General features: G+C 44.8%; 1 protein-coding gene across 2 annotated transcripts in view; it reads left to right on the forward strand.

Moving 5' to 3' along the window:
• The window catches only part of LOC138553514 (integrin alpha-X-like), a 1,247,842-nt gene that overhangs the window by 963,515 nt on the left and 259,358 nt on the right, over positions 1-24,969 (forward strand). For both annotated transcript variants that reach the window (XM_069642543.1, XM_069642544.1), the window contains one exon: positions 22,768-22,909. In XM_069642543.1, coding sequence (XP_069498644.1) covers positions 22,768-22,909 — 142 coding nt within the window. The remainder of the gene's footprint in view (positions 1-22,767; positions 22,910-24,969) is intronic.

A 24,969-nucleotide genomic window follows, 5' to 3' on the forward strand; every position in this document is an offset into this window, starting at 1 on the left:
AGTACTTTAAATAGTCTTTGCAGATAGTTCGAAAAGGGTTGGATCAAGTCAGGAAAAGTTAATTTGCAGGTCCCAAGTCACCCCAGGATAGAAAGTCAAGGATTTACGGGACACCTTGAACAGTCTGTTGACAGGGAGACCAGGCGGGACAGTACCTGAAATGGTGAGAACGCTCCAGCGGGGGCAGTTGTTCCTGGCAGCCGGTGCAAGTCGGTGCTTCGTCCATGGGAAGAGGAGATCTCGATGTGGAGGAAAACTGGAGGTCGTTGCACTGCCAGGGAAGAAACCAGCAGCGGAGTTTCCCGGTTAAAAGGTACTACCCTTTTATTCACGGTAGTGGTGAAGCGTGGCTATCCGGCCGCCGGGGTGCTTGGCACGGCCGATTTGACCACGAGATGATCCAGGAAGGCGAAAAAGAGGGTGAACTGGTTATCCCCACCAGTTCAGAGGAAGAAGACTCTCCGGGATGAAGATCTTCTCTGTCGTTGGGAAGTGGTGAGACGGTTCAGCAGGGCTCCACCAGTGGTGTCGTCGTTGCAGGTCGGCTCAGATTCTCCCTCTTCGGATTCTTTGGTCCTGTGGAGACTTCTGAAGTTCCAGTTCCCAAAGCCCTGCTTTTATGCAGAAAACCCCCATTCATCAGTCCAGCTGTCACTCAAACATGCTAAGTGGTGAGCCGGGCGGCTCACCACTGGGGCAATCACACAAGAGTGCGACTTGAGTTGACGAGGCAACTCAGTCCAGGGTGCCTATACCCCCCTCTCACACATCCTGTAGACCCAGACAGAGTGGCACCACTTTTGGAGGCTTCTGTGCAGAAGCCCGCCAAAAAGTGGAACAAAGGGCTCGACTTGGGTTAGAGTTACAGTGGCGAACACAAACGCCATTTTAAAACCGAGTCCTGGCAAAAAGACCCAACCGGGGAATAAATATTAAATAAATAACCTGGCGGTATCTTTAACATTGCACCAAAAAAGTGGTGCGTTTAAAATGAATGGAAAATCCCATAGGAAATATTCTGGTGGAATATTTCGCGTGGTAACCACTGCCACCAGCCTGAAACTCGATGAGGGGGGACTGCACAGTGCCCCCTCGAAAAACAGACCCAGGGGTAATCTGATTACCCCTACCAGTATTTCCACAATATGATGGTTTGTGCTGGTTGTGTTCACAATTTAAGACTAGTAAAGTCAATGGTGACTTTACATGCCCTGGGGGACAGTATTCAGTCCCAGGGTATGGAGTCTATGTTTGAGGGTCATTATGACACCCCTGTGTTACTGCACTGAGGGTGCTGTGTAACCCACTTACCAAGAATACATGAAACCCTATGGAGTAAAAGACCCCATAGCCCATAAAACATATTACAAAGTCAAAGGATATCTCAAATTATGTCTAAGAGTGGGAGAAAAAGAGTCCCTCTCTTAGCAGGAGGAAAAAATAAACCCCAAAAATCCAGCAAAGCTGCTGGGGGACTCACTAGGTTTGGGAAATTAGCCTTAACAGAGAATTCTCCCTAACACCCACGAGTCACCCAGCCTTTATTACATTATTTTTATCCATCTGCCCCCATGGTAAATACTGCGGCCTGCCAGGCCCCTTATGTATAAGGGGCATCTTCATCTTTGCCCTACCCCATCAATCCTTTTCCACTTCCTGTTTTCTTTGCTACTGCCATCCGCACAAACCTGCTCCTTAACCTACAATACCACAAACTCTCCACCCGGAGAGTATGTTCAAACTCTCCACCCGGGGAGTATATTCAGGCGCTTGCTCTGCTTCATCATCCTGGAACTCATCAATTGTACTCCACCCATCTTCCTCTCTGTCCCTGCGAGATCTCAAATTCTCATAGCTTAATCTGTCGGCCCGCTCGCCCCCTTCTCCTTCCTTCACTATATGTATGTTACTTGTTTATTTATTTATTTACTTCTATAGCGCCGAAGCCCACAGGCATCAGGGCGCATTACATCAAGACAAGGACAACAGAAAAGGGACGGGACAGTAGAGTAAGATTACTGGTTCTGAGTAGATTACATTACATGGACATTAGTATTTATGCAGGTCTGTTATTTGAACAACGGTGTAGTGTCTTCAGTTTCTTCCTATAGGATAGGTAGTTAGATTCTAGTCTTAGGCTGTTTGGGAGCTCGTTCCACTTAGATGCCGCTTTGGTAGGGAATGTTCGTCCAAGTCCATTGGCTTTTTTAGAGTGAGTTACTTTCACAAACCCTTGAGCCTTGGATCTTAAGGTGTGGCAAGGTTCGTATGTGGTCATTGCTTTAAAGGTGATCCGGTCTTCCAGGACTAACCAATGAAGGGACTTTCTGTCTTCTGTAATATGTTCCTCCCTTTTTTTCTTGGTAATTGTCCTTACTGCATTGTTCTGTATGACCTGACATTGTTCGATGCATTTTTTATTGGCCCCCATAAGTAGTGCATTCCCGTAGTTCAGTCTGGATAATATTTGTATTTATTTGTATTTATTCAATTTATAGAGCACTTTAAGCCAAAGCACTTTACATAGCAAAAACAAGAATACATTAGAATAAAATGGAAGCATAATTGTAAACATGAGACAAACCATCAAAAACTATAAGTAGAACAATTTGTCTAGGTATGTAAAAGAGAAGTAGAACAGAGGAAGAGTAGGAGGGAAGTAATGAGGTTAAAAGGACGGGGGATGGAGAAGATGAGATTTCAAGGAAGAACGGAAGGACTGGTATGAGGAAATGGAGCGGATAGAGCGAGGTACAGAATTCCAGTGAGGGGGGCAAGGAGCTGAAATGATCAGAAACGAGAAGGGGCACAGGGAGGCGGAGGAAGAGAGAGTAGGAAGAGATCAGCAGATTGTAGGGGACGAGAGGGAGCATAGAATGAGAGGAAAGATAAGGGGGGTGAGATCATGAAGAGATTTAAAGATGAGACAAAGGAAGTTAAATTTAAGTTGAGAATGGAAGGGAAGCCAGCCAAGAACAGAGAGCGAGGAAGAAGTAGAATCGTGAGGAGAGAGAAGACAAAGGGTACGGATAACGGAGTGATAGACGGATTTGAGGGGAGCAAGTTGAGAGGCAGGGAGGCCAAAGAGGAGAGTAGAGCATTAGAAGAGATGAGAGAATATGAGGAAAGAGATTAAGAGTTTAGTGGCATGGAAGGTGAGGGAGGAACGGATTTTATGAACATTGAAGAGGTGGTAGCGACAGGCACGGGAGGTAAGAGCAATATGGTGGGAGAAGAAGAGGGAGGAGTCGAAGTAGAGGCCTAGATTGCGAGCATGGTCAGAGATGGCTAGGTTACAAGGGGGAAAGAGAATAGAAGGAGGGGTAGGGGAGCTAGAGGGAAGGAATAAGACTTCAGTCTTATCAGTGTTGAGGGAGAGAAAGTGGGATGACATCCAGTTTTTGATGGCAGTAAGACAGGAAGGAAGATTAAGGTGGATGTCAGGAGTGAAAGACGAAAAAGAGATTAAGAGCTGGGTGTCAGCATAGAAATGGTGAGAGATCCCGAAGGAAGAGATGATGGGGGCAAGAAGGTAAGTGTAAAGTGAGAAAAGAAAAGTTCCAAGTACAGAGCCTTGGGGACAACGAAGTCCAAGGGGAGAGTAGGTGAGTTACGACCACCCCAAGAGACAGCGAAAGAATGGTTGGAGAGGTAGGATGAGAGCCAGTTAAGAACAGGGCCTTTGAAACCAACGAAAGAAAGAGTGTTGAGGAGTAAGGGGTGATCAACGGTATCAAAGGCAGCAGAGAGATCAAGGAGGACGAGGATAGAGGATTGCTTAGAGTAGCGATCGGTGAGGAGGGAGTTGAGAACAGAGGTGAGGGCAGTTTCAGTGGAGTGTTTGGGGCGGAATCCAGATTGAGAAGGGGGGCGAAGAGAGAGATTGGATACAAAAGCAGAGAGTTGAGTGTAGGCTAAGCGTTCAAGAAGCTTAGAAAGGAATGGGATAAGAGAGATTGGCCGAAAGTTGGAGGCAAGGAGGGGGTTAGCAGAGGGTTTTTTCAGAATAGGGATGATAGTTGCGTGTTTGAAGACAGAAGGGAAGGTGGCAAAGGAGAGACAGATGTTGAAGAAGGAGGTGATGTAAGGGATAAGAAAAGGGTACATTTTAGAAATAAGGGGTTGGGGAGGCGATCAGAGGGGGCAGCAGTAGGTTTGGTTTTGGACAGGAGGAGGGAAACCTCAGAAGGAGTAACAGGGGAGAAGTTAGACATGTAAGAGGAAGGGATGGTGAGAGAGGGGGAGGAGGGGAGTAAGAAGGCCCAGCATGCTAACAACGGGTCCGTCATTAACGGGCCCGTTGTTAGCATGCTCCCCATTGGGGGCTCAAATGGGATGGACCTCCAAGGTTGGAATGGCCCGGTATTTCCCCATTCAGGGAACCCGGACCCGAGTTTAGGGGTAGCCATGCCTTTATTAAGGGTTTGGCTACCTCCAAACCCGTAATGAGGCCCCTAGTGTCTTGACCTTATCAGAGGCCCTTACATTTGTGTCTTTGATCTTAAAGGTGGTATATTATGTGTCTAGCTTAGCTCTTGCCTGGTGTGATCCAAAGATCATGAGCTCAGTCTTGCTTCCATTGAGGCAAAGCCAATTTGTCATCATCCAGACTTCAATGGTGCTGTAGATGCAAGCAAGCTTATTATTGTCAGTTGTATGACAGCCGGACAGTTTGATGGCAAGTTGTGTATCGTCGGCGAAATTTGTAAAGAAGACCCCTAAGTTGGTTAATAGGGTACATAGACACTGCAGATAGAGATTGAACAAAAGGGGCAATAGGCTGGCCCTCTGTGGTACGCCATGATTTACAGGTTGAGGTATGGAGAAGTGGTCACCCCAGTAGATCTTGGAGCTCTGCTCTTTGAGGAAGGATGTTACCCAGTCTATGGCTCCTCGAGAACAATTACTTGATTTGTCAAAAGCCTTGTGGAGTTTTTGATGGTCAAGCAAATCAAATGCTGCTGAGAGGTCTCATAATATCAGCATCCCTGTTTTTCCCTTGTCTGGTATAAGCATTTTAGTCTGAAGGTCGATCAGGGCCTTCTCTGTACCATGTGCTCCTCTAAAGCCCAATTGTTGGGTGTGTAGGAGGCTGTTCCTGTCGACATAATCTTGGAGTTGGATGGTAGCGACTTTGTCCAAGAATTTTAGGAGAAAGTTACAGTTTGTTATTGGACAGAGATTGGAAGGGTTAATTGGTAGGTCTAATTCAGGTTTTTTGACTATGGGTGTAACAGTAACTGTTTTAATTGCGGTAGGGACTTTGTTGTCTCTAAACAAAGCATTCACCATTCTACACGATAGGGGGCAAATGTCCTGGCATTGTCCAGTATAAGCTTGGGGGGTGGTATGTTTTCGGAGCAGGCTGTGCATCTAATGGTAGAACGTATAGAGTTCATGTCCTCTAGAGAGTTAGAGGAGAACTTGAATTTACTCCTCTTGTGGGGGGTCTGCTCTAAGTTATCCAGGAGATGGTGTGGTTGGACGTCCAACTTACAGGATTTTATGACTTTGCAAGCTTTTTGAATTTTATTGTAAAAGGCTGTTCGGACCTTCTCACAGGCTTCTTGCGATGGCTGAAATGGGGGGGACAGTGTCAGAGGTTTTTCTACCGATTTCAGAATCTGGAACAATTTGCCTGTCGAGCTGGAAGCAGTAGTGATTTGTTAATTTTAGTAGTTTTTCTCTGCTTCTGTCAGTTTTTCTCTATATAGTTTAGCCAGTTCCTTCCATTTCTTTTTGTTTTTGGCTGTGGGATATTTTTGCCACTTTCCCATTTCCTTTTTTCCTTTTTAAGTGTACAGGTTACAACGTTAAACCAATTCTGCTGATTAGTGATGGGTCTAACCTGCTTACTTTTGATTGGAGCATGTTGGTCGATAATCTTTCTCATCCTCGTCCTCGTTTACTGTTGTCTTCATAATGTTTTCAATGCCTTGTGCCAGAATAAGGGGTGTGATCTTTTTAAAGTTTCTTCCATAGACTTTGTTAGGTACATTGTTCAAGGTCCTGATATTCTATTTAGGTATCAGTACCAGTTCGATTTTATGGTGATCAGACCATATGCATGGATTTGTTCCTAGCATAGTAGTATTCATGTTGTTGGAAACTATCAATCAAGTTGGTTTCCCTTATTCGACATAGGTTCTGAGGTATTCACGATAAAGTCAATTGATTTTAGATCTTTCTCAAGGATATGGCGTCTTTGTCCTTGATGTTTCCTCTCCATCTATTTAAGTCGCCTAGGAGCACTGTCCCTGTATTGGGGCCTTTTAGGTTATTTAGCAGCTGTGTCAATTCATAATTGAAGTCAGAGTGTAGGGATGGGGGTCTGTAGACTGCAATGATGTTAATACAACTATTTTTAGTTGGGTAATTTTGAGAAGAAGAGTTTTGCAACCATTGCAATCTACTCTGAACAAAAAGTCTCCTGTTTTCCCCATCTAATCCTGGTGCAGCTGGTTTGTTCGTCTTCACCTCACTCTGTGCTGCCTGCAATCTGGTTAATTCGGTTTGTGCTGATGCCAATGCCACTTCTAGGTCTCCTTTATTGAGCATGCGCTCAGAGATCTGGAGGGGATACATATGGGGGTGGTGGGGCTGTCAATGGATATATTCCCCCCCATTTTTGAACATTTTTTAGAGTTCTAATATTTCTCTCCTCTTTTGCAACTGTTTCCCCTTATACTTGGCTGTCAAAAATATGGACATGTGGTCCAGGATACCCTTATTATGGGACCCCTGCTTTGGCCATGAGCGTGCCATCCCCCCTCCTCTTGTCTCCATTGCCCATAGCTTGTGGTACTTCTCGATCCTGTCAAGGTATAGATGCAGGGCCTTATACATGTACTCTATGGGTGTTTCTCCTCGCATTATAATGGCCCTTGCGCCTTATTGACCTTAGGCCTTTGCTGGCGCGCTGTGCATACTGCCACTGCCCGTCAAGAAAGATAGTCCTTCATCCCCTCTTTCCTGCCAGAAAATCAAAAATACCCTGCCATTTTCTACCCACAGACCCAATTTCACACTTCACACACTCAAAACACAACACACTGCTACTTACACAATGCCCCTCTTCGGGCCTCCACCCTACCCAATAAAAACACGAAAATACAAGCTAAAATAACAACTTAAAATAAGAACAGCTAATGTTCCTGAGCCTACTAATTATGCAGGGCTCCTACTTGTTTTCCTTTTTCCTCCATTACACAATATGAGTGGTACCACCTTCTTCCCTCACTCAGGACGTTTCCCTAACATTCCGTTTTCCTTTCCTTAATATTCTCCTTAATAAATTAACAATACTAAAAAATAAAACAAACCACATCCACACCACACCAACAATCTCACTTTCCACATGCTCACAACATGCACACATTCCCATATACCCGTCCCCTACTAGTTATCACTTGCAAGGGTATACTCACATGTGTTTGTTCACCCAAACTCCTCCGTCAGGGGGTCCCAATAATACCAGCCTGCACTCTCCTCCGAGCCGCGCCCCTCTCCAAGGGGCAGACAGAAATTCTGCAAAGACGTCTCTGATAAACCACTCGAGAATACGTGTTTTTCGGGACTGGTCAACGTAGGTGGGCACAGCCCCTCCAGAGAAGCGGCCTGGAAGCCTGCGAAGGCACGGGGGTGCTGGGATCACATCGGGATCACCAAATGAAGGCACGCCCCTAAACGCTTACAACAGAAAAAATACAACCCACTAGGGAAAAAAAGCCCAAGATGCTCTTGCAAGTGAAACACATATTTATATGTACAAAAAAAGGTGCATCAGCAAAGAACTCTGCTGCCACAGAACGTTTTGCCAAAAAGTGTACAAGCAGAATCTTACAAGGAGACAAAGCATCATAGGTGACATCATTTTACACAGTGAAAATCCACATGGATGGTTGGTGCAGCACTATACATGGACGGCCTGCTCCATAAGGGATGCCAGGCTATTGGTCCCAGCCCAGCACGTCCGTCTTCCATCACGTGGGTCCTGCTGGGCTCATCGTCTCCAAGGGACCAAGGCCGAAGAAGCAATTAGCTACATTTGTGAACAATGCTACTCTATCATTATACAGTGCACCTGGCAGGCTTGAGGACCAGTACAGGGAGAGTCTTGAGGTCACACCGACCCACACATACTTCGTTCATTCCCGATCATGTAATCAGCTCCCAAGGCTTCCACCCTCACTTTTGAACTATAATTTATCCCTTTCTGTACCTCGCACTACAAATTATGTCATTGTAAAATAAAGGTGGGATGACCATATTCTGAGATGTTTGTGGTTGATTGGTTTATGGTAGGTGGTCTGTGGTCAGCTGGTATCTCGGAATTCAGAGGTCTCAGGACTAGGGCAGTTGTAGGGGCTATAACTCGTAGTTCACTGGGTGGTGGTCGGAGGCCTGCTTCGGCCTGTTTGTGATCACACGTACACCAAGGCGCCCCAGTACTATCGTGTGGCCTTGCAGGAGAGATCCTGCAGACCTGCTGTATTGAGTCAGTGCCTCAATGACATATATTCTGTCTAAGCCCCACTAAGGGGTCGAAGTTTAGCTACTCTACCGTTGCACAGTTGAATCTCCATTATAAGAGCTGGTTCTTTGGACCAGATTCATTTTGTATTGCTGATTAAAAGTGGTCTCATTAAGTTAGGACCAGCTCAAGGTCTCTGATAGGCTGCTGGCTGGCAATCACCAGGACTTTGGCACAAAGTCTTCTAAGCTCATAGCAGCTCTCTAATTTTTTTTACATCACTACAGTGTTTAATTTCAAACATATTAGTATTTGTACCGTGTATGTCTTGTCTTGCCTAAAATGCCCTTGAAGAGATAAAAGTCTCAGCATTCAAAAGGCAAAGCCTTTCTGCCAATGTGATGGATGTTTGTGTATGTCTTATCCACTGTGCCAGTAACCATTGTGTGAGCATTTCACTTCTATCAACTACTTATTTTTTATCATTGATGTAATCATGTCTGGGATGCTAGCATAGGGGCACTTACCCTGGGAACAAAAGGATGCTGTGCAGGGTTCGCTCCCTGTTACTGCATGGCATTAAGTGAGATATACATTGCCAATAAATAAATGACATGTCACTTCCAGAGGCTGGTACAGCAATAGGCATTGAGTCCTATAGTTGAAAGGTGTGCTTCAGATGTCTTGGTATATGGGAGGTGATATTTTACAATATGTTTTCTATAGCAAAGTGAAGGTATCACACAACATTTTATCATGACTATCAGACCGAGGGGAGCTCTCACTGTGGTAGGAGGATGAGGTAGCCACCTCATCAGAATAAACAGGCAATGAAACAGAAGATAGCAGATAAATCATTTGACAGGGCATTATAAGTTACTTGGAAGACTTAACACGTAACCAACTCTTTTTAACACAGTACAGGGAAATACAAAATATAAAAAAGGTTCTCTCCTGCCAGTGATCACAGGCTTCAAGAATGAAACTATCATGCAATCCCTGACCCATAGCCTAAGTGGTCACTCATACAGACATCTTGTTGTAGCCTATAGCAGCTTTCATCCACATCTTCCTACCCTGTGATAGAATATCTCACCCCCTTAAATACTCCAAAGTTGCTGTCTGTTAAGGAAGACCTCACTAGACCTAAACGAACCATGGAATGCCCACCCAATAGCTGCTCTCTATTGGCTGGTCATAGCTCTGGAGAAAGAAGCCATTGCTTAGCTCCAAGCTGATGTGGAAACACACAAGCCCCTTGACCACAAGCAATTTGTTGATCTAGTGTAACGGGCATGCTTTCCAGTACATCACATGATACAGCCCGGGTTTTAATTGAACTGTCTTGTTGGAGCCAATGAAGATTTTGGGGGGCGTACGATACATGGTCATATTTCTTAATGCCAAAAATGGGGTTTACTTCTCAGTTCACGACTATTTGTAGATGGGTGGTCTGATCCAGAAACATACGCTTTCTTCCAGAGCCGTCACCCACACCATTTTACAGTGCTCACTCAGCCTGCTCCTGTAGGGTGAAATATAGCCACTGGATCCCAGAAATAAAGAGGCCAGAGTCACTTGTAAATGCCCATAGAAGTGTAAGGCCAGTACATAAATGGTGATGTCAGACATGAGGCCTATTGAACCAAAACAGGCCTAAAATCTAAAGGAAAGAAAGTGGGCCTGTTTCAAAAGTGCAAAGATATGCGCAATGCATTTCAGCAAGGAAAAGAAAGACACGCGGCTGATAATGCCATTTTACTCAATCCACGGAGAGCTGCACGTTCACTGAGACAGCCGTGCGTACATGATCTTCAATGCAATACCAGCTTGTGCTCCACCCAGCTAAAGTGAAACCGAGCTCATTGCATTTACAAGAAATAAAAGAATTTCCTTTTCGTTTTTCCCTCATGCAAATGACTGTACGCTAAGAAAAACGTCTCACTAGACTTTCAAAGTTTGAACATGGTTTCCTCATGTAACTGCCCTATACATATGGACAATTCAGAAGTGATACTCCTGTATTTTGAAACTGAAATTAAAAAGAAACTTGGTACATATGGATAAGACCCAGGTGCCTTATAAGATGTCACGTAAAAAAAATGTGTTTGTGAGTTTAAAAGCCATTTGCTTGCAGGGTACATGAGCCGGTCATTTGTTAACCCCAAGACCTTTCCTCTGCTGACCTGAAGACACAGGCCTGGGTGTCAACTATCAATCAAAGCCATTACTTAAAATTAGAGAAAGAAATACACTGCTTAGATTGAAACCACGGTGGGGACAGATGAGGCCATGCCTGTTCTTTCAGCAGAAGTGACCTTGAGGTCACACTTCCCATAAAATGTCCATTAGAGTTGATATCAGGCCTTGAAGGGGAGTCGAACATAAACATGAGCCAGGCTCTGGCTATCACATGCTTAAGGGAAAATGAAACTGAAAGCCAATAAAGAAAAAACTGCAGTTTAAGTGAATGGACAAATATATATTACTGCATAAAAATGGCAACTTTGATTCCACAATTGTCTTTCCCGGCTGTTATTAAAGGTGACAGTAACCCCCTTTGAACCATGTTTAAACGATTTTTGTGTGAGAAAAATAACTAAAGATATTAATACAAATTTGATTTGGGCCTTCCCTTGATTCCGAGAGATTTGAAAGTTGATGTGAGGGTGAAGGAAATAATTAACATGAAAATTATGAAGTGGCATATTTTTCACTGATATGGCTCCTGAGTAAATGAAGAAAAAACATATCTCTGCATAGGAAGGGCATGCCGACTTTAGACTAGCCTCATCTGATTTGCCTTAAAATGTAGTTCTTAAACATATTCATACAAGTAAAGATTTTAAATGTAGGGTACTTGCCATGTTGATAGATTTTTTTTTAGTTTTAAACATGCCGAGCCCCCTTTCAAATTGGGATGACAAGCCTTTCTCCTCCCACGGCTGTCCTCACTCACTTCCCCCATCTCTGTGTCCTATCAGCACACAGGTGGGAGGTGGGTAGAGAAAATCAACCAATCCCTTTCTAGGGAATCATGACAAATGTGTGATGTAATTTGCCCTATAAGTAAACCAGTTTGCATTAGAACTGGTCTTTTTGTCACTTATTCCGGGAGGCAACCTGCCGCTGAACTCTTGCGAGAAGCATCCCAGCAGAGGCCTAAATCTTGCATTGTAGACAGGAACCAGAAGACATAGAAGCTGACCCCTTGGAGAATTCAGAGGAGACAATCCTTGACTGACCCCCTTGCTGTCCGCATGGTGCCCTGCTGTTGCTGATGCCCATTCCAAGGCCTCTCCTGTAAGTAAAACTATCCCCAAAGCCATAGATAGTGTGGGCCCTGCATTTTTCAAGCATTGTTGTAGATATTTCCCCATAGCAAAATATCCTGTTTGTCTGTGTAGATCCTTAGCATATTTAATTAAAGTAAATCCATTAATTCCCCTATAGAAATCACAGGATGTATTTTGTTGGCATTCGAAACCAACATGTTCTTCCCGCAGTATTTTCAGCCGGTATAGACCTAAAGATCTGTCAAAAAAGGCCTCCCAAAACCCTGTTTCCACGTGAGTGTGCAGGGTGCAAAACGAAATTCCCCATTGATCTCCTTGGGCTCTGACCACAAAGCCCTGCCTGTTCTGTTTAGGTGTGGCAAAACGAATGTTCCCATTGCTTTTCTGTTCCTCATATTGCATCTGTGGTAACAAGTAGAACAAACGATTTTTTCCCCTTGAATCCTTTTCCCAAAGAGTGCATTTTTATCAGAATGAATCCCAAAACGATTTTCCAATTGTGTTCCCACTGTTTGCCACTGGCCTTCAATTCAGAGGGGTCAGATCTAATTGATGTTTGGAGGGTGGGGGTTGGTGGGAGAAAAGCATTATAATCGAATCAGCAATCACTGTGTGTCTTGAATTGTTTTTTTCTGTGTTGGTGGGTGATTTAAAAAGAAATAATTGTGACTGCATATCTCAATGTTATCTCTGTGTTGGTGCCTCATTACGGAAGTCATTTTTGTTCTTGTTTTGCCATAGCATTGGTGGAAGTTGTTAATCTATTTGTCAAATTTGGTTTAAATAAATTAATAAATATATATATATATATATATATTCTGAATATATATTCTGAATACACACCGGACTGGTTCCTAGTCCATTGTGGCACCGGGAACTTGTTGGGGGTTGGGTGCAAGACAGGTGGGAGGCCTTACCAAATTGAACCTTAACAAAAACTAATAGTGCTTTATTGTGCACCACATTCATTGGGGGAAAGGAACTCCCTTATTTGAGTGTGACCACATAATAAACTGTGACACACCTCTTAGTTCAAAGCATATTTAAGTCCCCAGTGGACTTGCTCACAGAACTCCAACTCCACTTTTGGTCACATGCCAATAAAAAACCTTCCTTTAAGTGTGTCCATAAAAAGGTTTACCACCATCACCAAAGGACACATTGCAATTGAATCACACATGACAACCGACAGCTTTACACTTAACACCTCTAAAACAAAGACTGTGCTCTAAATCCCAAAGACGTCTTCAAAAGAATCTTCTGACTCAACCTGACATGCTTTGAGGAATGTCGTACTCATCTGGAAGAAAGTGCACCAACTCAGCTTCGTCTGTGGTGCTGACATAAACTGAACATCACAAAGTGGCACATTTGTAAATAGAAAAAAATAATTTTCCAATTGAAAGTATTAACAAAAATATTGCACTTCATCCTTAGTCACAACAACAGTAAAGTACATGGTGCACTGATTAACACATAGAGGTCCCCCTTTTTCAAATTCAGAGACTGCAAATGCTAGAGGACAATGCTGTTGGTCTCCTCACCTTAAAAAGGGGTAAAGCAGTGCCCACCTTAAGGGTGAGCCTCTAGCGTCCCTTATCATGGACCAGAGATCAACAGATGTCTCATAGCCAAAGTGTTGAACCCTTTAGATTAGCTTCTCTCAGGACCCAGGTCCTCAATCCTTCCCTCTCGCCCCTAAACAAATCTACCTCATTGCGGCAAAATAGTCCCTGAGAATTTCTGAGGTTTTGATTGTCTCAGACTTCTTTCTCTATACCTTGATAAGTCTTTCTTGTACTTGCTGGACTTGTCAGGAAGTCAAGCTGGTCTTTCTGTACTTGTGCGGTGTCGAGTACCACCACCCCTGGGGTCCTCAGTCATCGTGATGGAAGTTGGGTTGGAGACTTTTCCTTGGTGTTCCACCCCAGGATTTAACTAACTTTTCTTCCCTTCTCTTATGTGTTCCCCTGAGCTCAGCTGGATCTTGCAAATCTGCACTTCAAAGGGATTGTGTCCTCCGACGTATTCCTTATCTTTGATGTTACCCATCCCAGCTTGCTGGCCTCGGAAACAATTTTCAGTAGAGGGCGCTGCGCGTCGACGTCTCTCGAGTCGGTGTCCCTCGACAGCCTCTGCATCAGCGCTGACGTCACTGTGCATATAAAGACTCGCGCAGCGTCCGTTGCTCAGTTCTGTTTTTCCGCGCTTCGTGGGCCTCGGAAACGTGACGCTCAGTTCCTTTCTTCAAGAAAAATCTTTTCATTCTTCGAAGATTATTATCTTAATATGATGGCTTCTTCATTCGAACCATCAACTCCACAGTCCGGTTTCAAAAATTTCGTGATTGTGGGAAGAAAATGTCATTAACGGATCCTCACAGGATCTGTTTGTGGTGCCTGGGGTCGGAGCATCACTGTTCGGAATGCGAGGACTGTATGTCTATGACGGCGAAAGCCTTGAAGGAGCGTAAGGGGAAGTTAGATAGAGGTAAGAGTTTTAAAACTTCTACTCCCTCGAAAGTTTCTTCGGCTGAGTCGAGACATTTGTCTCCTCATCGACAAAAGAAACATTCCCGTTCAAGATCTCTAAATGGTTCTCATCAGTCTTCGAGATCAAAACACTCTAAGAAGAGGCGTTGAAGATCTCCCTCTTCTTCTTCTTCCTCTACCTCCCCAGGAAGGGTCACCTGCCCCACGAAACACAGCTCTCCAGCTAAGTGGGAGGAATTCCGCAATAAAATCCTTAGCGTCTTCGAGAAAGCGGCCTCGAACCCCTCGGAGACGTCCAAAGGTGATACCCTGGGTGAAAGACCCGAAAGATCAAAACGCTGCGAGTCGTTGAACCCAGCGAAAGAAACTACTCGAGAGCGTCATGAACCCTCGAGTAAAAACAGTAAGACTGCGTCATCGACGTCGTTGTCGAAGGTTCCTTCGATTCATAAATCTGCATCATCGACGCCTTCGTCGAAGGTTCCTTCGACGCATGAATCGTTTGCATCGACGCCGTCGTTCACGCCACTGTCGACGCCGATAAAAGACAAACCTACAACTGTCACAAAACACAGGCAGTAGAGGTGTCGAGAGCTTCGACCATGACGTCGAGGATGCCATCGACATTCTCGATGACGCTGAGTAGGATTCAGATCCTCTCGAGTACATCGAGGTCTCTTCAAACTTCTTCAACGCCTTTTTCAGGATTGTCAAAGCCATTTACTTCCACGTCGACAACCTCAACGTTTTCTCAACCTGTGACAACCAATTTGGCTCCCTCTGCTCTAGAAATGTGTTTTATATCCTAGGTCTGACTACTTTAGAGCTTTGTCCTCCATAGATGAGGAAGGGGAGGATTCCGACCAGGAGAGACATTTTGGTTTACAAAGAACTACAATACCCATGCCAGAGGAATTCATCCCTGAAGAGAACAGGTTGAAAGACCTTCAAGATTCTCTGCATGAGGCAAGTGGTTTAGATACTTCCCCAGAACTAGACTTTGCTAAACCAGACCCTGGAGAGCATGCTGAGACCCCTTATAGGATTCTGATGGCTAGAATAATTGAATTCATGGGGTGGTCTACACCTACACCTGCTTTTCAGCAGGATGACCTTACTGATATTTTAGATAAAGGTCCTTAAGAGGATCCTGTTGTTCCCTTTCATACTGCTCTACAAAGAAACATTTCTGCAAATTGGGAAACTCCTGAAGTTATCCCTGCAGTGAATAAAAAACGTTCTGCTAAATACAGGGTATCAGCTTCAGATCCTGAATATCTGAGCAAGCATGCAACTCCAGAGAGTTTAGTTGTACAGGCAGCAACTTCATCTAACAGTAAGTCAGCATACCCTGCTATTCCACAGGATAGGGATGATAAAAGATTTTATGCCATGTCAAAAAAAGTATTTTCAACATGTAGTATGGCGCTTAAATCTATCAACGCCACTTGCACGCTAGCAAGATTCAGCCACACACTTTGGGAGTGTGCTTCATCTGCGGCTGACTGTCTCCCAGAAGGAGAAGAAAGGGAAGCAATCTCAAACATCATCAGGGATGGAAAGGATGCAATGTGCGAGTCCCTTCAAACAGGCATTGATTCTGCTGACAGCATCAGCAGGGCCATGGCGGCAAGTACTACAATCCGCAGATTTGCGTGGTTGCGGAAGTCTGGTTTTGCTCCAAATGTACAAGCCAGAATTCCGAACATGCCCTTTTACGGCACTTCTTTATTTGGTAAGAAGGCCGATGCCAGCTTGGAGAGATTACAAACTTCCAAGGCAGCAGCGAAATCTCTTGGGGCTGCAATCCGGCAGACTCCGAATCGCCCCTCAGGAGCTTCCTGAAGGGGTAGGTCCTTTTGCTTTTACTCCGCATTCGGAAAAGGCAGAGGACAGCCAGCTCAAAGGGGCCAGAAACGATTCACCCATGGTGGACGGGGAAAAGGTACAAAAGCTGCAGCAGCAGGTGCCACTTTACCCTCGGCATCTGCGTCAGCCGCTTCTGAACCCCTCTGAGGTCTCCCCTCACAAGACGCCAGTAGGAGGCAGGTTAACTCAATATCTGGCAGAATGGCAGGCTATTACGTCACATGCTTAGGCATTGGAAACAGTTGCCCAAGGTTACTGCCTGCCCTTCCTGAACACCCCTCAGAGTCATCCACCAGTGAACAACTCTTAAAAGTTTCCAGACCCGCTCCTCATGCAGGAGATTGTAGACCTGCTAGAGAAGGGTGCCATAGAACCGGTACCCGTAGTGGAGAGGAACAGGGGTTGGTATTCCCCCTACTTCCTTGTGCCAAAGAAGGACGGAGGACTGAGACCCATCTTGGACTTGCGAGAATTTAACAAATTCCTCAGGAAAGACAAGTTCAAGATGGTAACCCTTTCTCAGATCCTTCGGGCCCTCCAGCTGCAGGACTGGTGGGTATCTTTAGACCTTCAGGATGCTTATTTCCATGTGCCAATCCCTCTCAAACAAAGGAAATAACTGAGGTTCGCAATTGGCAACTCTCACTATCAATTTCGAGTTCTGCCATTTGGGCTGACCTCCGCCCGAGGTCTTTTCCAAGCTAATGGCGGTGGTGGCTGCAAGTTTAAGGAGGGAGGGAATTCACGTCTACCCCTACCTGGACGACTGGTTGATCAGAGCAGTATCTTCAGAACAAGCTCAGATCCAGCTGGATTATGTCTGCCACTTCCTTCACAAGCTGGGCTTCTCCCTCAACTTAAAGAAGTCACAGATGATACCATCACAGAGACTCCAGTTCATTGGAGCAGTCCTGGACACTACCCTGTGGAAAGTCTCGCAACCAGAGGTGAGGGCTCAAGATATTCTACAGATGGTCACCAAGTTTCAAAATGCCCAACGTCTACCAGCCTTCGACTTTTTGAGGTTGATAGGCCTCATGGCATCCTGCATTTTCCTAGTGCCAGAGGCTCACCTGAGAATGAGATCCCTCCAGTGGGCACTAAGAACCCAATGGTCACAATTCTCAGGAAGAATGTCAGATCTCCTTCAAGTCCCGGACACAGTAGCCCGAGATCTTCAATGGTGGGCCTGTCGGGAGAACATCTTGAAAGGAGATCAGTTTTGGCAACCATGGCCGGAGATAACAGTAGTCACGGATGCCTCACTCATGGGATGGGGAGCCCATGCCAACGACTTGACCATCAGCGGTCGTTGGTCTCCATCAGAGTCCAGACTACACATCAACCTGTTAGAGCTGAGAGCAATCAGACTAGCACTGAAAGCTTTTCTGCCATCAGTACAGAGAAAGAATGTCCTGATAATGGCGGACAACACAGTGGCCATGCACTACCTCAACAAAAGAGGAGGCGTAGGGTCACTGCCACTGTGCAGAGAGGCAATGCAGCTCGGGTTTTGGGCAATTCAAGAGGGAATCTCTCTATCTGCTGTTCATCTAGCCGGAGAGAAGAACTTGATGGCGGACGCTCTGAGCTGGCAGAGTACAGTTTCCTACGAGTGGGAGCTAGCTCAGGAAGTCCTTCAAGAGATCTTCGCCCTTTATGGAACCCCTCAGGTGGATCTGTTCGCCACCAGCATCAACAGGAAGTGCAATCAGTTTTGTTCAAGGGAATTTCCCCCGAGAGGAGCTCTAGGGGACGCATTCGTAGTGGACTGGGAGTTTCCACTTCTGTACGCATTTCCTCCAGTCCCTGTCATTCCTCAAATAATCAGGAAGTAGAGAAGGTTCCGGAAAGCCATGATCCTAATTGCCCCGGATTGAGCCAGGAGAACGTGGTACCCGGACCTTCTGGACATGTCCATCTGCCCTCCAATTCATCTTCCGCAAAGGGAGGACCTTCTCTCGCAGAAGGGAGGTCAAGTTCTCCATCCAGACATCAGAACCCTCAACCTTCACGCTTGGTTTCTGAAAGGTTGAGATACAAGGATTGGGACCTCCCGGATGACGTCATGGAGGTGTTGCTTTCGGCCAGAAGGCCAGCAACAAAAACTTTATACTGCTGCCGTTGGAACACATTTTGCAGCTGGTGTAGAGAAAAGAATATTGAATCCTTTTCATGCAATACACCAATGGTGTTATCGTTCTTGCTTTACTTAGCAAATTCAGGTCTTCAAATTGGTACAATCAAAGGCTATCTCGCAGCGCGGTCAATCTTTAAGCGTACTGCTGAGGAGCCTTCATATTTCAAATTACCCTTGGTAATCCAATTTCTGAAGGGGTTAACTAATGTTTATCCCCCAAAGCCTTTTCAAGTTCCATTGTGGGACCTAAATCTAGTCTTAAAATCTCTGATAGGTACTCCTTTTGAACAACTCCATTCCTGTTCATTAAGATTTCTCACTATTAAAACAGTCTTTCTAGTGGCTCTAACATCAGCCAGAAGAGTGAGCGAATTACAAGCTCTATCTTGCAAACCTCCTCATACAATCTTTCATAAAGACAAGGTTGTTTTACAAGTGAAGCCTAATTTTCTCCCAAAGGTGGTCTCTGAATTCCACATTACTCAGAAAATAACCTTACCTTCGTTCTATCCTCCTCCCCATCCAGGGAAAGGGGAAGAGAGGTTACACAGGTTGGATCCAAGGCGTGCCTTGAGTTTTTATATTAGCAGACTTACTAGGATAAGTCAAGCAGACCAATTGTTTGTAGGCTGCAAAGGGCACAAATTAGGATTGACAATTACAAAACAGACCATTTCAAGGTGGATCATTTTAACCATTCTAGAATGCTACAAATTAGCAGGAAAACAGCCCCCTCAACATCTTAGTGCTCATTCAACCAGGGGTATCACAGCCTCTTCGGCTCTCCAAAGAGGGGTTCCAATTAGAGACATATGTGCGGCTGCCACATGGTCGTCCGCACATACATTTACTAAGTTTTACAGCCTGGATTCCTCCTCTAGTCAGGAAACAAGATTTGGGAAATCTGTGTTGCATTCTGTGCATTCTTAAAGGGAAATATTTCATGTTTTTACTCCCACCTCCTTTTTACACTACTGCTATGGGAGTCTATCAAAGATAAGGAATACGTAGGAGGACACAATCCCTTCAAAGAACAAGTTACTTTCTTAACGTTCTTTCGATGGGATGTTCCTCCGACGTATTCCATATCTCCCTTCCCATCTATCCCTGCAGTAAAACTTTCCTTAGTTGCAGCTTACGCTCCTTTAAGGTTAATAACCAATTCATGCAAAGCAATTTTAAGCTTCAAAACGGAACTGAGCAACGGATGCTGCGCGAGTCTATTTATATGCACGGTGACATTGCGCCGATATGGAGGCTGTCAAGGGACACCGACTCGAGGGACGTCGACGCACAGCACCCTCTACTGAAATAAAATTCCGAGGCCAGCAAGCTGGGATGGGTAACATCAAAGATAAGGAATACGTCGAGGAACATCCCATCCAAAGAACGTTACAAGGTAAGAAAGTAACTTGTTCATCTATATCTCCTCCAGTTTTTTCTTTACTCATCCTCCTTCCTCTGTTAATTTCTTCTCCAGCCACACTCAATTCCCCATGTCTGCTCTTCTCTACCCCCGATGTCTTCTTGCTCACATCTCTGCTTTCCCTACCACCATTGCTTCTCTCCACCAGTTCTCTTCTCCCTATCACCACTACTTTTCCCTTCAGTTTATCCACTTTCCTTTCTCCCTATTCCATCATCACTTCTCTTTCTTTCATCTTCACTGCAATGCCAGACTCCAAACCTATCCTAGCTCCAGGTACTCCTGACTCCGTACTAGTTGTAGGCCATGCTCCTCTTTTATTCCTGCACGGAACCAGGCTTTTGTCCCTCAATTGCACAAGTGAGTGCAGCAATGAATGACATGTGAATGTGATACCTGATTGGCCAGGGCTCCTGTGAACTGCAGATTCTGCAGGTGTTGTCAATCGGTCAGCAGTGAACATCGTAATCCTCTAACCAATGTGATAAACATGCAGCCACCATCTTTGATTAATTTCCCCTGTGATGACTGCAACTGTTGCGTCTAGGTCCCAGAGGGGGCTTGCTTTCTATGTGGGTACATTGCCACAGAATTCTGAGAGCCCTCGATGAGCACAAGCTGGAGCACGCAAGGTGTCTTTGCGACAGGAGGAGGCATATTCATGAGGTGCTGCCCTTCTGCGAAACAGGCCTCCCTATTAGACAAAATGCAGAACCTTGTGGCTCTGGGAACTGTATGATCTACGATCGTTTTCTTGCCCAACTTACACAAACATTTTTTTCTATGACTATGTTCTCTTGTGTCATTATCTGTAAATATGAAGTGTCTTATAGAAAATAAGGCCTCTGCCTGTTTCGGCTGTTCATGATCAATTAATAACATTGTACATGATGAACAAGAATCACAGTCACTTACTAACCCCACTATAGTAACTCTTGTTGGATATTTGAAACAGCAAAAGTGAACAGAATGTGTTTGCCTTTTTTTATGTGTAAAGAACTTGTGTTTTAAATATGAATTGATTTTTAAAATTAAGAATGGAATAAAATATTTTTTGGAATACAAATGTGTTTGGTGAAATACAGTGTTAGAAATAAGTATACACGGTATTAAGATTTTGGCTCACACCAATTGGGTGGATTAAGGGAGGGGTAATCAGCTCACTCTATTGTTATATATACTTTAGCAATCTTCCCACAATTGAACTGGTCCACCAAGAACAAAAAACAGGAAGTACCTAATTATATATTGCAATTTATGCCCGGGACAACACACACAGCAAGAAATGGACTAGGGAACTGCGATGATCCACCATGTTGCTCCACCTATGCCTACTTCATGCAGTTAGAGATGGTCCCATGTCCCCAGAGTTACTCCAGTCTCATCCTCTAGCTTCGGAGATGGGACTTCATCACACCCCCAAGTTATTGCGAATCACCGTCCAGTTCCTATATCCTATTGTACCTTTGATGCAAATTCCTCTGGGACATTTCCCCCACTACGACTTACTGACAACACAAGCGCATTGGAGACAGACTGGTATACTTTATCATGTCTGTTACAGCATTCCCTTGTACTACAGGCCACTCAGGACTCAGGCAGTTCCAAGTAGCACTAGAGACAGCCGACATCAAATGCTGCCTCTCCCACAAACTCTTGCCATGCAGGATTATCCACATCAATAGAACCCGGGTGAGCCTTTTCCCTACAAGCCAGGGTCTTGTATTTCCACTCTTTTATGATCATCAAAGACTTCTGCGTTCGCTGTCGGTTTAATCTCTCTCCCATAGCAATATAAATGCAATATGTAACACTCCTTCCCTCGCTCCTGCGCAAGCTTCAACAACATGGGACCCGAAGTACTGCTTCAGCTTGGTGCATCTGGAGAGACACCCCGCCACAATGCTGGTTGCTTGGTGCCAAGAGCTAATCGGGTTACAGTCTAGAAATAAATAACTGCAAACATTATTTGCTACAAAAATGAGGCAATTTTTTATTTCCTTGGAGATGAAAGGAATCTACCATCATTAGAGTTGTTCCTGTTGTTTATGTCCCAAATGGAATAGCAGTGAACATAAAGAAAATAAGGGAAGCATTCTTCAAATAGTAAAATCAGCTATTTGCTAATCACAGTAGTCAAATGGGAATCTTAAAATTGGTTTCACTCCTCATCCATCCCTACATTGGGAGTTGAGGGTCAACAACAAATCCAGAAACCAACAACAGAGATATTGTCTGGTGGTCTCAACCATAACCCACAAAACAAGCACTGGCAAAGCCAAAACCTTGCGGGTGTCTTGCGTCAAGTGCAGCCTCAAATGCCCTAATGAACTTCATGACATGGACAAAATACAGCAATAAGGTTTACAAAGCAGAAGAGCAAAACAAACATATTTCTGTCAAGCTTGGACAGCTAGTACTCTTTCCATTCAATTGAAAGCAGTGGCAAAACATTGCAACTAAGGCACACATAGAATAATCATCTTTCAGCAAATCATAATACAAATGAAGGGAATAATAACACATCACTATTCCAAATGTGTACTCATACCCATTTACCATCTACCACTATGCAATAGTTTTTGCTCCAATGAGTGTTGATAAAGTGGCACCAATTAACCAAAAAGTAGAATTCCCGTGGTTAGATAATGATACAATCCTGACCTAACAAGCAAGCAATGCAAACAGCCAAGAGAAGTTGTATACATAAATTGAGCAAAAGGAAACACAAATGTGCCTACTGCATGCCCGTGCCACTATAAAATACAGATGTCACTATCCTGAAAAACATGCTTGATGAATCAGGGATATTACTCGACAACTACTCTATGCCCTTCAAATCATTTTCACCAAAGGTCACAGAGGAAATAGTACCATGGCAAGAAAGCTTTAAAAACTTAGCATTGCAATGCTGGCATCAACGAACAGGACCACACCAAAAAGGCAGGGAGAGCTTTGTGAACCTCAATCATATTGAACAGTGCAAAGAAGTGAAGTGTTCTCCAAGTTATAGAGAGCTCAGAGAGGTCCTGGCTTAGGTTGGTCACCAGTTCTTGCCTTCTTTCTTTCAGCTTTGATTCCGTGGTCGTGGGGCTGAACCTTGAGATCAACATTACCGTCGCCATTCAGAATGAGATGGAGGATTCCTATAACACTGCGGTGCAACTCTTCTACCCAGCAGGACTGTCCTACCGCAAGGTCACACTTCTGGAGGTAACGGCACATCATCTAGCAATTTCTCCCATCATCTTCTGAACTTCCTGTCAGCCGTTAGAAACAGGGGCACCGACATTTGCTTTTGTCGGGGATAGCCGGGGGTGGGGGCAGCCGGCGGTTGGGCAGCCGGAGGTAGAGCGGGCCATTATAAAAATGGTCCCATTCTAAGAATAGGGACTTTCACGAAAATAGCCTTTCCTGGTAGGGGGTTGAGGGGGGTGGGTGACTGCGCCCCAGAGCACCTGCGTACTCGGCGCCCCTGGTTAGAAAGAAGTGCTTCACATATATGAAGAGAAGTGACAGCCTGTTGGCTGGATGCGCTTGAACATGTTTCAAGTCTTTACATCTGTACATTTACATTGGTGCATTGGTGCATTTTTTTGAAACAAGGGAGCCCTTGTAGCACCCTCCCTTTCAATTTTTTTATAACCTGTTACCATTTTTACAAGTTTTGCGTTTTCCCTGAAAAACGAGCAAAGTCTATGTAAATGCGCAGATGCAAATGTACCAATGCAAATGCCTACATGTACAAATGTGTCGATGTAAAGACATATAACCCTTGGAAGCATGTCTCACCTGTAACTTTCATGTTTCTGGTTTTCTGTTTGCAGGACAAAGGTTTAGGAAGTGCAAAGGGATGGTGTTAGTCTCTACCACTTCCACAATGTGATTAGGACTGGAATTTTCTTCCTGCTTGCACAGTGTAGGGGGCTGCCAAAGCGATCACAGCATCTCCTGTGAGCATTGTACAATATCATGGCTAGCTAGGCTGATTATGGATGGTAGAATGCGGGGATACTGTGGGGGGAAACATGCCACTGCATACCGTACGAAACTCCCTGAGTTTCACAGTAACACTCGAACTTTGGGCTGTTAAAAACGCGTTGCATCAGTGACAGCTTGACTTGCCAGTAGAGCCAGTCATATTCATTATAGCATGCAACATGTAGGAAGTCACAGATGACAGTTATGGAAGTGGCTCCCCAAACGTACAACTACAAATGTTTGCACATTTGTATAGAAAAGAAAGGGGTGGTCATAAGTTGCCCTACCGTGCTGCCACTGCGCTCTTCCACTTTCCTAGTTCATTTGTTCACGCTTAACCCTTCTGGAGCCCCTACTGATCCCTTTGTGGCCGCCAGTCCCAAATGATATTCCAACCTCTGTCGTGCCTTGGGCCAATCCCATTCGAATCAGTCTTATGGAGACGCTGCACCACGACAACAGTGAGATAGTTATGTGCACATTGTAGAGGAGCACTCACATTCCTTTTGCTGCTGTGAGCCAAGGGACCATGCTATCTCTCCCAGAATGGAACGGAAGTGTCCTCTCCCAAGCTTGGCTTTTGTTTCAATGTCTTGGCGTCAAAAAGCTCTTAACACTGAGCCTTGCCTTCAGTGTGTTTGGGGGAGTCCTTTTGCTTATCTGCTTAACTGTCCAGTGGTAATTGTTCACCTGGTTGCCATTTTATGCTTTTTGGTGGGTCTGAAAAGGACAGACAGGAGTAGACTGGCTGCTATAATAAAGTCTTCGCATCCCTGCTAATCACCAACGAAAGGGAAGGAAAAGTATTATTTCTCAAACATCTAACACACGCTCTAATAAGCACACCAAAACACACTAAACAAAAAAAATAAGCAATTCAGCTGTACCCAGACAAACGCATGCATATATTTTCCAACATATATGTTCTCCCAGTCCCACCTCTCTCTCTCATACACCTCTCTCTCTCTCTCTCTCTCTCTCTCTCTCTCTCTCTCTCTCTCTCTCTCTCTCTCTCTCTCTCTCTCTCTCTCTCTCTCTCTCTCTCTCTCTCTCTCTCTCTCTCTCTCTCTCTCTCTCTCTCTCTCTCTCTCTCTCTCTCTCTCTCTCTCTCTCTCTCTCTCTCTCTCTCTCTCTCTCTCTCTCTCTCTCCATACTTTGGGATCATACCTTCATTAACTGCTTTGCACGGGTTTGGCCTAGCAGAAAGTTACGTTTGGAAGACGTCAGCTATATGACTTGTGACCAGAGGTCAAAGTGTACGAAAAGAAGTTGTGGAACTATATAACCTATAA

Source organism: Ambystoma mexicanum, unplaced genomic scaffold (genome assembly GCF_040938575.1).
Source record: "Ambystoma mexicanum isolate Mex_15411 unplaced genomic scaffold, UKY_AmexF1_1 Mex_scaf11, whole genome shotgun sequence".
In the NCBI taxonomy this organism is placed as follows: Eukaryota; Metazoa; Chordata; class Amphibia; order Caudata; family Ambystomatidae; genus Ambystoma; species Ambystoma mexicanum.